The 15,394-nt window shown below is 46.0% G+C and overlaps 1 protein-coding gene across 1 annotated transcript; it reads right to left on the bottom strand.

Moving 5' to 3' along the window:
• Nucleotides 1-8,272: 8,272 nt before the first annotated feature.
• Nucleotides 8,273-10,675, bottom strand: LOC119295084 (cell division control protein 48 homolog E-like). Its single transcript, XM_037573439.1, has one exon. It carries the CDS (start codon nt 10,673-10,675, stop codon nt 8,273-8,275), a length of 2,403 nt encoding a protein of 800 aa, XP_037429336.1.
• Between the last annotated feature and the right edge of the window lie 4,719 nt (nt 10,676-15,394).

Below are 15,394 nucleotides of genomic sequence, written 5' to 3'. Positions count from 1 at the left end.
AAAGTCCATACTTTGTTCTCATACATGGATCCCATCTCAGATTTCATGGCTTCAAGCCATTTTGCGGAATCTGGGCTCACCATCGCTTCTTCATAGTTCGTAGGTTCATCATGATCTAGTATCATGACTTCCAGAACAGGATTACCGTACCACTCTGGCGCGGATCTCACTCTGGTTGATCTACGAGGTTCAGTAGTATCTTGTTCTGAAGTTTCATGATCATCATCATTAGCTTCCTCACTAACTGGTGTAGGTGTCACAGAAACAGTTTTCTGTGATGCACTATTTTCCAATAAGGGAGCAGGTACAGTTACTTCATCAAGTTCTACTTTCCTCCCACTCACTTCTTTCGAGAGAAACTCCTTCTCTAGAAAGTTTCCGAACTTAGCAACAAAAGTCTTGCCTTCGGATCTGTGATAGAAGGAGTATCCAATAGTCTCCTTTGGATATCCTATGAAGACACATTTCTCCGATTTGTGTTCGGGCTTATCAGGTTGAAGCTTTTTCACATAAGCATCGCAGCCCCAAATTTTCAGAAACGACAACTTTGGTTTCTTGCCAAACCACAGTTCATAAGGCGTCGTCTCAACGGATTTTGATGGTGCCCTATTTAACGTGAATGCGGCTGTCTCTAGAGTGTATCCCCAAAACGATAACGGTAAATCAGTAAGAGACATCATAGATCGCACCATATCTAGTAAAGTACGATTACGACGTTCGGACACACCATTACGCTGTGGTGTTTCGGGTGACGTGAGTTGCGAAACTATTCCGCATTGTTTCAAATGCACACCAAACTCGTAACTCAAATATTCTCCTCCACGATCAGATCGTAGAAACTTTATTTTCTTGTTACGATGATTTTCAACTTCACTCTGAAATTCTTTGAACTTTTCAAACGTTTCAGACTTATGTTTCATTAAGTAGATATACCCATATCTGCTTAAGTCATCTGTGAAGGTGAGAAAATAACGATATCTGCCACGAGCCTCAATATTCATCGGACCACATACATTTGTATGTATGATTTCCAACAAATCTGTTGCTCTCTCCATAGTACCGGAAAACGGTGTTTTAGTCATCTTGCCCATGAGGCATGGTTCGCAAGTACCAAGTGATTCATAATCAAGTGGTTCCAAAAGTCCATCAGTATGGAGTTACTTCATGCGCTTTACACCGATATGACCTAAACGGCAATGCCACAAATAAGTTGCACTATCATTATCAACTCTGCATCTTTTGGCTTCAACACTATGAATATGTGTGTCACTACTATCGAGATTCAATAAAAATAGACCACTCTTTAAGGGTGCATGACCATAAAAGATATTACTCATATAAATAGAACAACCATTATTCTCAGATTTAAATGAATAACCGTCTCGCATCAAACAAGATCTAGATATAATGTTCATGCTTAACGCTGGCACCAAATAACAATTATTTAGGTCTAATATTAATCCCGAAGGTAGATGTAGAGGTAGCGTGCCGACTGCGATCACATCGACTTTGGAACCGTTTCCCACGCGCATCGTCACCTCGTCCTTAGCCAATCTTCGCTTAATCCGTAGTCCCTGTTTCGAGTTGCAAATATTAGCAACAGAACCAATATCAAATACCCAGGTGCTACTGCGAGCATTAGTAAGGTACACATCAATAACATGTATATCACATATACCTTTGTTCACCTTGCCATCCTTCTTATCCGCCAAATACTTGGGGCAGTTCCGCTTCCAGTGACCAGTCTACTTGCAGTAGAAGCACTCAGTTTCAGGCTTAGGTCCAGGTTTGGGTTTCTTCTCTTGAGTAGCAACTTGCTTGCTGTTCTTTTTGAAGTTCCCCTTCTTCTTTCCTTTGCCCTTTTTCTTGAAACTAGTGGTCTTGTTGACCATCAACACTTGATGCTCCTTCTTGATTTCTACCTCCGCAGCTTTCAGCATTGCGAAGAGCTCGGGAATAGTCTTATTCATCCCTTGCATATTATAGTTCATCATGAAGCTCTTGTAGCTTGGTGGCAGTGATTGGAGAATTCTGTCAATGACGCAATCATCTAGAAGATTAACTCCCAATTGAATCAAGTGATTATTATACCCAGACATTTTGAGTATATGCTCACTGACAGAACTGTTCTCCTCCATCTTGCAGCTATAGAACTTATTGGAGACTTCATATATCTCAATCCGGGCATTTGCTTGAAATATTAACTTCAACTCCTGGAACATCTCATATGCTCCATGACGTTCAAAACGTCGTTGAAGTCCCGATTCTAAGCCGTAAAGCATGGCATCTATCTACAATCAAGCATAAACAAGCAAGATACTATCAGGTACTAAGTTTCATGATAAATTTAGATTCAATTAATTTACTTAAAGAACTCCCACTTAGATAGACATCCCTCTAATCCTCTAAGTGATTACGTGATCCAAATCAACTAAACCATGTCCGATCATCACGTGAGATGGAGTAGTTTCATTGGTGAACATCACTATGTTGATCATATCTACTATATGATTCACGCTCGACCTTTCGGTCTCCGTGTTCCGAGGCCATATCTGTATATGCTTGGCTCGTCAAGTATAACCTGAGTATTCTGCGCGTGCAACTGTTTTGCACCCGTTGTATTTGAACGTAGAGCCTATCACACCCGATCATCACGTGGTGTCTCAGCACGAAGAATTTTCGCAACGGTGCATACTCAGGGAGAACACTTCTTGATAATTAGTGAGAGATCATCTTATAATGCTACCGTCAATCAAAGCAAGATAAGATGCATAAAAGATAAACATCACATGCAATCAATAAAAGTGATATGATATGGCCATCATCATCTTGTGCTTGTGATCTCCAACTTCGAAGCACCGTCGTGATCACCATCGTCACCGGCGCGACACCTTGATCTCCATCGTAGCATTATTGTTGTCTTGCCAATCTTATGCTTCCACGACTATCGCTACCGCTTAGTGATAAAGTAAAGCATTACAGTGCGATTGCATTGCATACAATAAAGCGACAACCATATGGTTCCTGCCAGTTGCCGATAACTCGGTTACAAAACATGATCATCTCATACAATAAAATTCAGCATCATGTCTTGACCATATCACATCACAACATGCCCTGCAAAAACAAGTTAGACGTCCTCTACTTTGTTGTTGCAAGTTTTACGTGGCTGCTACGGGCTTAATCAAGAACCAATCTTACCTACGCATCAAAACCACAACGATAGTTTGTCAAGTTGGTGCTGTTTTAACCTTCGTAAGGACCGGGCGTAACCACACTCGGTTCAACTAAAGTTGGAGAAACTGTCACCCGCAAGCCACCTATGTGCAAAGCACGTCGGGAGAACCGGTCTCACGTAAGCGTACGCGTAATGTCGGTCCAGGTCGTCTCGTCCAACAATACCGCCGAACCAAAGTATGACATGCTGGTAAGCAGTATGACTTATATCGCCCACAACTCACTTGTGTTCTACTCGTGCATATAACATCAACATATAAAACCTAGGCTCGGATGCCACTGTTGGGTTTCGTAGTAATTTCAAAAAAAAATCCTACGCACACGCAAGATCATGGTGATGCATAGCAACGAGAGGGGGAGAGTGTGATCTACGTACCCTTGTAGATCGACAACGGAAGCGTTAACTTGGTTGATGTAGTCGTACGTCTCCACGGCCCGACCGATCAAGCACCGAAACTACGGCACCTCCGAGTTCTAGCACACGTTCAGCTCGATGACGATCCCCGGACTCCGATCGAGCAAAGTGTCGGGGAAGAGTTCCGTCAGCACGACGGCGTGGTGACGATCTTGATGTACTACCGTCGCAGGGCTTCGCCTAAGCACTGCTACAATATTATCGAGGACTGTGGTGGAAGGGGGCACCGCACACGGCTAAGAATATGATCACGTGGATCAACTTGTGTGTCTAGGGGTGCCCCTTGCCTCCGTATATAAAGGATCCAAGGGGGGGGGGTGCGGCCGGCCCTAGTAGGAGGCGCGCAGGAGGAGTCCTACTCCTACCGGGAGTAGGACTCCCCTCCCTTTCCTTGTCCAAGTAGGAGAGGGGGAAGGAGAGAAGGAAAAAGGGGGGGCGCCGCCCCTCCCTCCTTGTCCAATTCGGACTAGGGGGAGAGGGGGTGCGCGGCCTGCCCTGGCAGCCCCTCCTCTTCTCCACTTTAGGCCCATGAGGCCCATTAACCCCCCGGGGGGTTCCGGTAACCCCCCGATGCTCTGGTTTTATCCGAAACTTCCCCGGAACACTTCCGGTGTCCGAATATAGCCGTCCAATATATCAATCTTTATGTCTCGACCATTTCGAGACTCCTCGTTATGTCCGTGATCACATCCGGGACTCCGAACTAACTTCGGTACATCAAAACTCATAAACTAATAATATAACTGTCATCGAAACCTTAAGCGTGCGGACCCTACGGGTTCGAGAACAATGTAGACATGACCGAGACACGTCTCCGGTCAATAACCAATAGCGGAACCTGGATGCTCATATTGGCTCCTACATATTCTACGAAGATCTTTTATCGGTCAGACCGCATAACAACATACGTTGTTCCCTTTGTCATCGGTATGTTACTTGCCCGAGATTCGATCGTCGGTATCCCATACCTAGTTCAATCTCGTTACCGGCAAGTCTCTTTACTCGTTCCGTAATACATCATCTCACAACTAACTCATTAGTTGCAATGCTTGCAAGGCTTATGTGATGTGTATTACCGAGAGGGCCCAGAGATACCTCTCCGACAATCGGAGTGACAAATCCTAATCTCGAAATACGCCAACCCAACATGTACCTTTGGAGACACCTGTAGAGTACCTTTATAATCACCCATTTACGTTGTGACGTTTGGTAGCACACAAAGTGTTCCTCCGGCAAATGGGAGTTGCATAATCTCATAGTCATAGGAACATGTATAAGTCATGAAGAAAGCAATAGCAACATACTAAACGATCGGGTGCTAAGCTAATGGAATGGGTCATGTCAATCAGATCATTCACCTAATGATGTGATCCCGTTAATCAAATAACAACTCTTTGTTCATGGTTAGGAAACATAACCATCTTTGATTAACGAGCTAGTCAAGTAGAGGCATACTAGTGACACTCTGTTTGTCTATGTATTCACACATGTATTATGTTTCCGGTTAATACAATTCTAGCATGAATAATAAACATTTATCATGATATAAGGAAATAAATAATAACTTTATTATTGCCTCTAGGGCATATTTTCTTCATCCCCCGGAGGTGGCGGATAGGGGTCTAGAGCTTCTCCACGACGGTACCTTCAGGAAGGGGACGATGCAGAAAATGGCACCATCGCCAGCCTTGGCAACACCCCAAGATTAGGGTTTTCACCCGGATCCACTTGAGGAACCTCCATCCAGCCTCGTGTCCACGGGACCGCCATCGATTACCGCTGCCGCGCATGGAGTAGGCCGCACCGCGTAGACCAGTTCTGACCGAATGCCAGACCACATGTACAGCCGATCCATCCACCAGGCCCTCCATGCCGCCGCTGACAATCCGAGATCCGACCATACGCAAGGCTGGCCGCCATCGCTGCGCCGCAGGACCCGACCAGCCGTGCCTCCACAAGCCGGGGGACCTGGCCCACCCCAAGCCTTGGGAGAGAAGGAAAGACCCCCGTCACCGCCATTTGCCCCCAGGCTTAGCCCGACGGCGTCACACAGTGGTGACGGGAGGAGAGGAGGGAGTAGATCGGGGCTCGGCGGCGGCTAGGGTAGCAGCCCGGCCGAGCTGCCCGATGCGGTAGCGACGCGGGGGAGCAGGAGAAAGTATGTACAGTATCACACCCTTACCTTACTGTTCTGCTTTTTCTATAAGCCTTATTCTTCTCAGCAAAATGTTATAGTTCCTTCCTGATGATTGATTCAGGTCAAAGCTGATGCAAACTGTGACATAGGATTGTCCTTGGACTCGTCATCCAGAAACAAGGGGAATACCTCCATTCTCATTGTAGAGGACATAGCGACATTCAGTAGAAAGAAATATCATCGCTTGTACAGCTCATATGTTCAATCTGATAACCAAAACTGGGTCCTCTACCGAGCAACTGTCCAGTCCAGTGCCAGCCACACATTAACTGGAATCAACATTGTCTGCACACTGAAAACCACTGGCAAAATCAATTCACAAGCAGAGGGAGATAGCCCAGAAGAAAATGTAGATAAATCGTCGCCTTACCATGAATCACTGGGCCACATAAGCATCCGGAACATAGACGAAGACACACGGTTCCCTTCAGCAGAATCATGGGTGACAGAAGGCAAGTACATCTCTTGGTCAAGCAATTCCAACACGTCTAAGCTTCTGAATCTGAAAATTAACTGGAAGCTGAATACCAGCCATCAAGCATCATTCATGAAATATAACATATATGTGGAGAAGTTGCTTGCTGATTCAAATGTCGAGGCTTCCTGAAGCTTTCTTGGTGTTGCCTTGTATGTGTCAGACCTCCAGGTTCCCGCTGAAGTCACCAGCCTTAAATTTATCATTCAAGCGTGTGGGCATGATGGCACTTACCAAGAACTCGTCGATTGTCCAAAGTTGTTTTTGGTGCCAGTTGGCACTGGTGTTTAACATTGATATGATTACCACGCAACGATTCATTCCATTACCATATTTCATTTACCTTGAAGGAAAGAACAAAGAAATAAATCGATTGGGTTAGTGTGAGAAGCTGCTGTGAACTTGTGATCCTATTTATTTGAATTGTCTCTGATATTATCAATATGCTGGTTGCTTATTATATGGACGAGGGTGTTTCTAATTTTCCAGGTGCACCAAAGAGCACAGGCACAAACTGCACTGCACGTTAAATTTGTGGCTGCTCTTAGCGATTGAATGCCAAATGAGACCTTTCTCTACATCCGTTTGAGCGACAAGTAATTCCGGACAGAGGGAGTATTTGTTAGCTTTGAACCGAGAAGGTCCCTCAATCATAGCATAATATGAACCAATGGCTTCCCTGCCGAAACCGAAGAAATCCTCTGGCGGGTTCCTTATCTTTACTTGAGCGAGAGTAGAGTGCTTTTTTAACAGAAACCCAAAAATTAGCCACATATTCATAATCAGTGCCCAATGTGGAGCCAGAAAAGGGTAATTTCCCAGATATTCTTAGTAACTTTTTTTGGAAATGGAGACAAGGCCCCGGCCTCTGCATCATGAAGATGCATGCAGCCATAGATATTCTTAGTAACTACACAATCCTTTTTTAAGAACAACAACTAAGCAATCAAAGAAGCAGGTGATGAATGCACAGTTTCAGTTTGTGAGCAAAAGACACGATCCTCTCCTTTATTCATCTTTCCCCTTTTCAGGTTGTCCATGGTCATCATTTTGTTATGAGATACTAGCCAGAGGAAATTCTCAACTTCTGAAGGTACTTTATTCAAATGCAAGGTGCTTAGGGTGGTGCTAGTCAACACAGCCCGTGGAGCAGGCGGGCAGCAAAGGTACTACATGGAGAACATCAAAGGTTTGTATCTCTTCTTAGGAGTAAGTTTATGGCACAATAGACAATTCAACTATATAAATTGTATTGTCTTCAGCTTCCGCGACAGCGGATGTCAAAGGTAGCCCTTGCAGTGAATAACTATTCAACATCAACATGAATAATCTATTACCTTGCAAATTATTTCAGTTATGCTGGAGAATCCAAAAAATTGTTTTGGTGCATTGCAGAAACTTTCAGCTACTACTAAACTAATTTGTCAACATTCTGGAGAGGCTGCGGCATTTCTCAGTAGAGGTTTAATCATTTTTGCGGAAAAAAAGAGGTGCGGTATAACAGAAGATTTTTGAACTAGTACATTTACAAGAAAGAAAAATATCATCACATATAACGCTAAATTGCTAATGCCCTTGATGGAGCCTCTAGAGAACAAGAGAATTGTAACTGGAATAGGAGACGAGGAAATGTTTTTTCTTTCTTTTACGTGGATACAATCTTCAAACTTCAGTATATATATAAGTATATCACAACACTGCACATACAAATATCAGAGTTTTGCTTTGGTACACCCTCATTAAAAGTTTGCACCACTCTTAAAGTTACTTAAAGAGGGTATTCTCATGCATTCAGGACCAACTAATTCTACATCCTACTTTCCCAATGCATCAAACAAGATATCAGAACAATCCAATATTTTTGATTGAAAGGGTATCTTATATAATCTTCCTATATGTCTTACAGATGCATAATATAATACAGTAAGTTCATGGCACAACAGACAATTTAACTATACAGATCATCTTCTTCAGCTGCTGTGGTAGAGGATGCGAAAGGATCTGTCGCAGAGGTAGTTCCTGCCGCCGGCTGATCAGCGAACCGGAACTCGGTGCCAAAACCACGGGACTGCTGCAGCGTCTGAGCAAAGGCCTGGTATTTGCGAATATCAGCATCGCTCACACTCCGGCGTGCATACCTCATGCTCTCCTCGAAGTGAGCAGCCTTGATCTCGTCCACCTCGTCTTCCTCCATGGCTTCAGGGTTTTCCTTCAGCCGCCTCTCCTTTTCCATGTCCTTCTCAATGTTCTCTCTGATGGCGTATTTGCACGCACGCTGGCAGATTTCCGTGATGTCTGCGCCGCTGAACCCTTGCGTGTATTTAGCGAGTGCATTCAGGTCGACGTCCTTGGCCACAGGAGACTTCCTGAGGCAGGCCCTGAAGATCTGGAGCCTGGATTCAACGTCAGGCAGAGGAATGTAGATAAGCTGATCAAGGCGCCCCGGCCTCAGCAAGGCAGGATCTATGATGTCTGGCCTGTTGGTGGCACCGATGATGAACACGGTTTTCTTGGCATTCATTCCGTCCATCTCGGCAAGAAGCTGATTCAGCACCCTATCAGCGGCACCTCCGGCGTCACCGACACTGTTTCCTCTCTGGGTGGCAATCGAGTCGAGCTCATCGAAAAAGAGGACACATGGTGCCGACTGCCTTGCCTTATCGAAAATCTCACGCACATTGGCCTCGCTCTCGCCAAACCACATGGTAAGCAGCTCCGGTCCTTTGATGCTGATGAAGTTAGCCTGGCACTCATTAGCAATCGCCTTGGCCAACAAGGTCTTGCCGCAGCCCGGAGGGCCATAGAACAGAACACCTTTGGAGGGAGACATGCCAAACTTCTCAAACTTCTCTGGGTACTCCACCGGATACTGGACGGTCTCCTGCAGCTCCCTTTTGACACCCTCCAGACCGCCAACATCTTCCCAAGAGACATTTGGAACTTCCACGACAGTTTCACGAAGGGCGGAAGGGTTGCTTGTCCCCAGTGCAATCTTGAAGTGGTCGTTGGTGACAGCCATAGAATTCAGTATCTCAGCATCAATGGTGTCATCCTCGAGGTCGATAACATCCATCTTCTCGCGAATGCACTGAAGAGCAGCCTCGGTACATAGGGCGGCGAGATCAGCGCCGACATACCCATGAGTGTCCCTCGAGACATGCTCCAGCTCAACATCTTCAGCTAGCTTCATGTTTTTGGTGTGAATCCGGAGAACCTCAAGCCGCCCAACTTCATCGGGGACTCCAATGTCGATCTCCCGGTCAAACCTCCCAAACCTTCTGAGAGCAGGGTCGATGCTGTTCGGGCGGTTGGTAGCACCCATGACAATAACATGTGCGCGGGACTTGAGCCCGTCCATGAGAGTGAGCAGCTGCGAGACGATCCGCCTTTCGACTTCTCCGTTGGTCTTGTCTCTCTTTGGTGCTATGGAATCAATCTCATCGATGAAGATGATGGCCGGCGCATTCTTCTCGGCCTCTTCAAACGCCTTCCTGAGGTTGCTCTCGCTCTCTCCGGCCATCTTCGACATGATCTCCGGACCATTGATCAGGAAGAAGAAGGCACCTGTTTCATTAGCCACCGCTCTGGCAATGAGGGTCTTGCCGGTCCCAGGTGGCCCATACAGCAAGATGCCCTTTGGAGGCTTCACACCGATGCATTTGAACAGCTGAGGGTGGCGCAGTGGGAGCTCGACCAGCTCCCTGATCTGGGCCATCTGCTTCCTGACTCCGCCGACATCGTCGTAGCCGACCTCGTCGAGCCTCTCCTCATCCTCCCGCTTGACAGGCTCGCCGTCACAGAATATCTCCGTGTCAGAGGCGACGATGCAGTACTCGGCAGGGTCGGTCTCCACAACCTTGAACTCCACGCTCGTCATGCCGCCCCTCACCAGGAATAGGTCCCCTTTCCTGAGGGGACGATAGGCCTCGAGGAAGTAGGGTCTCAGGAAGGCGTCGAACAGGTTTCCGGCGATCCCTTGGACGGTGTCGTCGACGGGGAGTACGTGCACGCGCTTCCCGTACTTGACGTCCGGGCACTGATGGACGGAGACGACGTCGCCGAGCCGGACCCTCAGGTTCTTCCTGACGACCTTGTTCATCCGGACCTTGGTCTTGTCGCACGTGTCGTCTGGGAGCAGAATGCAGACCGTGTCCTTCCGCTTCTTGCCCTTGAGCAGGACGATGTCGCCGTGGAAGAGCTCGAGGCTGTCCATGGTGTCCGGGTGCAGGGCGACGGTGGAGTTCTCGTCGTTGGTCGCCTCGTCGACCACCAGCCGGTTCGGCGACTTCTTCCTCTCCAGGATCGCCGTGGAGTAGTCCTTCTTCCCGCTCGCGTCGCCCTGGCTCGCCATGGCAAGCGGGATTGTCTCGATTCTTTTCAGTTGTTTTCCTTGGGAAAGTGGGTAAACGATCCTTGGATCCTTGGTCTCGTGGTGCGATGTGAGGAGGAAGTTGAGGCTGACCTTTATAGGTTCTTCCTCCCTGTTCCTGGAGTAGGGGGTTGGTGTCGGAGTTCTCAATCGGAGTCGCTGAAACAAGTCCGAGACTAAAGGGAAGTGAACGAGAGTCCAGTCCAGGTAGGAGACGGTCGATCGAGGAAGACTCGGTGTCAGGCTCAGGATCCTGCTAATCTGAACCTGAAGATAACTGAAGAAATCGACAGCGAGACACGGAGTGAAGAAACGACGCACGAAGAGAACGACACGATGGACGGCTGCGATTGAAGCTCGCCAGATCAACCAACGGCTCACGTCGACGCTCAGCTCCCCTGTTTACCGTCCGACAAATTTATAACAGTTAAAAACTGAATCTTGTTTCGCAAAAAAAAAAAAAAAACTTGTTCACTGCGCTTCAGTTAACTGCCGTGGGTCATTTCCTGCCCATAAGTAGCTCGCACATTCCGTGGATCGGGCATCATCTTTTTCTTCAACTACTGTAACTATCTCTAGAACCCTAGCTACTTTTTTTTAAAGCAACTGATTTTATTTCTTATATAATGGACATATCGTCTACAAGTGAATGAGAAATAAAATCAGGGATTACAGATTCCCAAAACAGAGAAATTTTCGCTAAATGAGTTCTTGGCTAGGCTATGAGCCACTTCATTCGCTTCACCTGGGCACTGTGTAAGAAACACTTACGAAGTCCATCGCTAACTGTTTGCACTCGAGCACCATTGCAACATCTGAACCAACATTTTTTTGATAAAGGGCGATTTTATTGTCTCAAATGTAGCATCAAGCGGATACAAAACATTATGAGTAACACCCGGCCTCTGCATAACTAGAATGCACACAGTCAAACATCAAAGTCTGACACTAGAAAAAGTAAGAAAACCGACAATACGGCAACAGTAGAGTCCTATGGACTGACACTTTGCCTATGTCGAACTCGGCGGTGGATCGATCCGGAGGTTATGCTGCCACCCATGTTGGGAAAAAACCTCCAACATATGTGTCTGAACCAACATATGTGTCTGATTGTTGAACCACTTCCACCACAAAGCTACTATCAGACTCGATGGTCACTTTGTTGCAACCGATCCTCTCTGCTAGATATAGTCCATTCCGAATTGCTATCATCTCCGCAGAATCAACACCGACCACATGAGGAACAAACCATGTTGCAGCCGCAATAAAATTCCCTCTCCCATCCCAAGCAATAGCGCCAGTTGCACCCGATAAAGTTACAGCTTGGAACGCCGCGTCGACGTTCATTTTAACCACATCACTAGTCGGTTTCTTCCACATATGATCATGGATCCTCATTGGTTGTCTAGCCGTATAAGCCCGGGTATAGTTCGTTGCCAAAACCTTAATAGAGATTGCGGCTCTGTCAAGGGTCTGGATTGGTTCGCTTTTAACATGCTAATGTCGTTGCCACCATAGGTACCAGGCGGCTACCATCATAAGTTTTGCAGCAGTCAGCCTGTCAATGACTGCATTCATCCGGCACAAGATTGACAGTTATAGGCCCCGAGTGATCTTGTCGTACTACTTCCTCTACCCTGTCCTTCACCCCTAGCTCTGACCAAACCACCATTGCTCTCTTACAGGTAAACAGACAATGCTGGATATCCTCAATACCGGTCGTACAGAACGGGCATTAAGGGATGAGTGGTATGTGTCTATTTGCAAGAATTCCGTAGCAAGGAAGTGAACCATTTAGTGCCTTCCATGCAAAATGTTTGATCTTCCTTGGAATTTTGAGGTTCCAAATCTCTTTCCATATTGTATTAGCGTTTATATTCCCCTGTCCGTCTGATCGCACAAGTCGCTGCCTGAACTGATGTTCAAATTCTTTGTGATAGGCTGATCAGACTGAGAACGTCCCCGACCGTGCATAGTACCAAGCAACAAAGTCTTCCACAAGCTGAACATTTAACGGAATCTGAAGAAACCTATTGGTATCCACCGGGGAGAATATATCTCTAATCAACACTTCATCTCACTGCCCATCATGCAGATTAATAAGCTCCTCAACCTAAGCGAGCATCGATGCACCTCTCGGGGTGATGTTGTGAAGGACTTTCTGGTATCCAAGGATCTCTTCAAATATTAATTTGTGACCCCGACCCAACACGCCAAATACAACCCCTTTGGAACGCTTGGATGCCCACGACAATACTTTGCCAAGTGTATGATGAACCCTTCTTCGGTCCTGCCTTCAAAATGTTGCCGTCTAGATAATACTTTTCACTCAAAACGCGTGCACATAAGGAGTCAGGGTTCTGGACCAGTCGCCAACACTGTTTTGCTAACATAGCAAGGTTAAAACTGTGAAGGTCTCTAAATCCCAATTCCCCTTTCTTCTTCGGTACACATAATTTCCACCATGCGAACTAATGCATCTTCTTCTTGTCCTCATTGTCACCCCACCAAAATCCATCCAACTCATCAGTGATTGTTTTGCAAATTCCTTTAGGCAGTTTGAATACGGGCATTGCATAAGATGGTATTGCTTGGGCTACCGATTTTAATAAATTTTCCTTGCCCTGCAAAGACAGAACTTTCACCTTCCAACATTTGAGGCGCTGGCATACCCGGTCAATAAGATGCCGGAAACAATCGCTTATTTCAACCCCCACCATAGTAGGGAGCCCCAAATATTTATCTGACAGGGCCTCCGTGACAATGTTTAGTTCCCCGCATACCTCTTCTCTTGCACCAACCGTAGTATTAGGGCTAAAGAAAATGCTAGGTTTGGGATTACCCACCATCTGACCTGAACTCCTGCAATAGGCATCCAAGATCCTCCTCAACGTGTTTGCACATTGCATGTTTGCTTTCATCGGTATTAGGGAATCATCTCCAAAAAGAAGATTGAAATAGTAGGGGCATTCCTACACACTTCAATACCTTCCAGATTCCCAATTTCTTCCTCATAAGCAAGCATACTAGATAGTCCTTCCGAGCATAACAAAAAAAGGTACGGTGAAAGAGGATCCCCCTGCCGAAGACCCTTGGTGGGTGTAAACTCATCTGTCTCGGTATCATTGAAGCGGACCCTGTAGCTGACAGAAGATACACACTCCATTATTAGCTGGACCAATTCCTCATGAAATCCCAACTTCAACATCATCCTTTCCAAAAAAAATCCATCCAACTCTGTCATAAGCTTTATTCATGTCCAGCTTTACTGCACAGAAACTAGAAGACCCATGTGTTTTGTTTTTTATAGTGTGGAAACACTCATATGCCACCAGTACATATCAGTAATAAGTCTTCCAGGTACGAATGCATTCTATGTATGAGAAATAATTTCTAGGAGAATTCTCTTCAGTCTGTTAGCAATCATCTTTGAAATCATTTTGTAAACCACATTACAGAGACTAATAGATCTGTGATGTGTTATTACCTCAGGACTGTCTTGAAGGAAATATGCCCTAGAGGCAATAATAAAGTTATTATTTATTTCCTTATATCATGATAAATGTTTATTATTCATGCTAGAATTGTATTAACCGGAAACATAATACATGTGTGAATACATAGACAAACTTAGTGTCACTTGTATGCCTCTACTTGACTAACTCATTAATCAAAGATGGTTATGTTTCCTAACCATGAACAAGGTGTTGTTATTTGATTAACGAGGTCACATCATTAGTTGAATGATCTGATTGACATGACCCATTTCATTAGCTTGGCACCCGATCCTTTAGTATGTTGCTATTGCTTTCTTCATGACTTATACATGTTCCTACGACTATGAGATTATGCAACTCCCGTTTACCGGAGGAACACTTTGTGTGCTACCAAACGTCACAACGTAACTGGGTGATTATAAAGGAGCTCTACAGGTGTCTCCAAAGGTGGATGTTGGGTTGGCGTATTTCGAGATTAGGATTTGTCACTCCGATTGTCGGAGAGGTATCTCTGGGCCCTCTCGGTAATGCACATCACATAAGCCTTGCAAGCATTGCATCCAATGAGTTAGTTGCGAGATGATGTATTACGGAACGAGTAAAGAGACTTGCCGGTAACGAGATTGAACTAGGTATTGGATACCGACGATCGAATCTCGGGCAAGTAACATACCGATGACAAAGGGAACAACGTATGTTGTTATGCGGTCTGACCGATAAAGATCTTCGTAGAATATGTAGGAGCCAATATGGGCATCCAGGTCCCTCTATTGGTTATTGACCGGAGACGTGTCTCGGTCATGTCTACATTGTTCTCGAACCGTAGGGTCCGCACGCTTAACGTTACGATGACAATTATTATGAGTTTATGCATTTTGATGTACCTAACTTAGTTCGGAGTCCCGGATGTGATCACGGACATGACGAGGAGTCTCGAAATGGTCGAGACATAAATATTGATATATTGGAAGCCTATGATTGGATATCGGAAGTGTTCCGGGTGAAATCGGTATTTTACCGGAGTACCGGGAGGTTACCGGAACCCCCCGGGAGCTATATGGGCCTTAGTGGGCTTTAGTGGAAAGGAGAAAGGGGCAGCCCAAGGTGGCCGCGCGCCTCCCCCCCTCCCTAGTCCTATTAGGACTAGGAGAGTTGGCCGGCCCCCTCTCTCTCTTCCCCCCCCCCTCAAGGAGTCCTATTCCAA

The sequence above is a fragment of the Triticum dicoccoides genome, chromosome 1A (assembly GCF_002162155.2).
Source record: "Triticum dicoccoides isolate Atlit2015 ecotype Zavitan chromosome 1A, WEW_v2.0, whole genome shotgun sequence".
NCBI lineage: Eukaryota > Viridiplantae > Streptophyta > Magnoliopsida > Poales > Poaceae > Triticum > Triticum dicoccoides.
The sequence above is the reverse complement of the archived record's forward strand: the minus strand, read 5'-3'. Positions and strand labels throughout refer to the sequence as shown.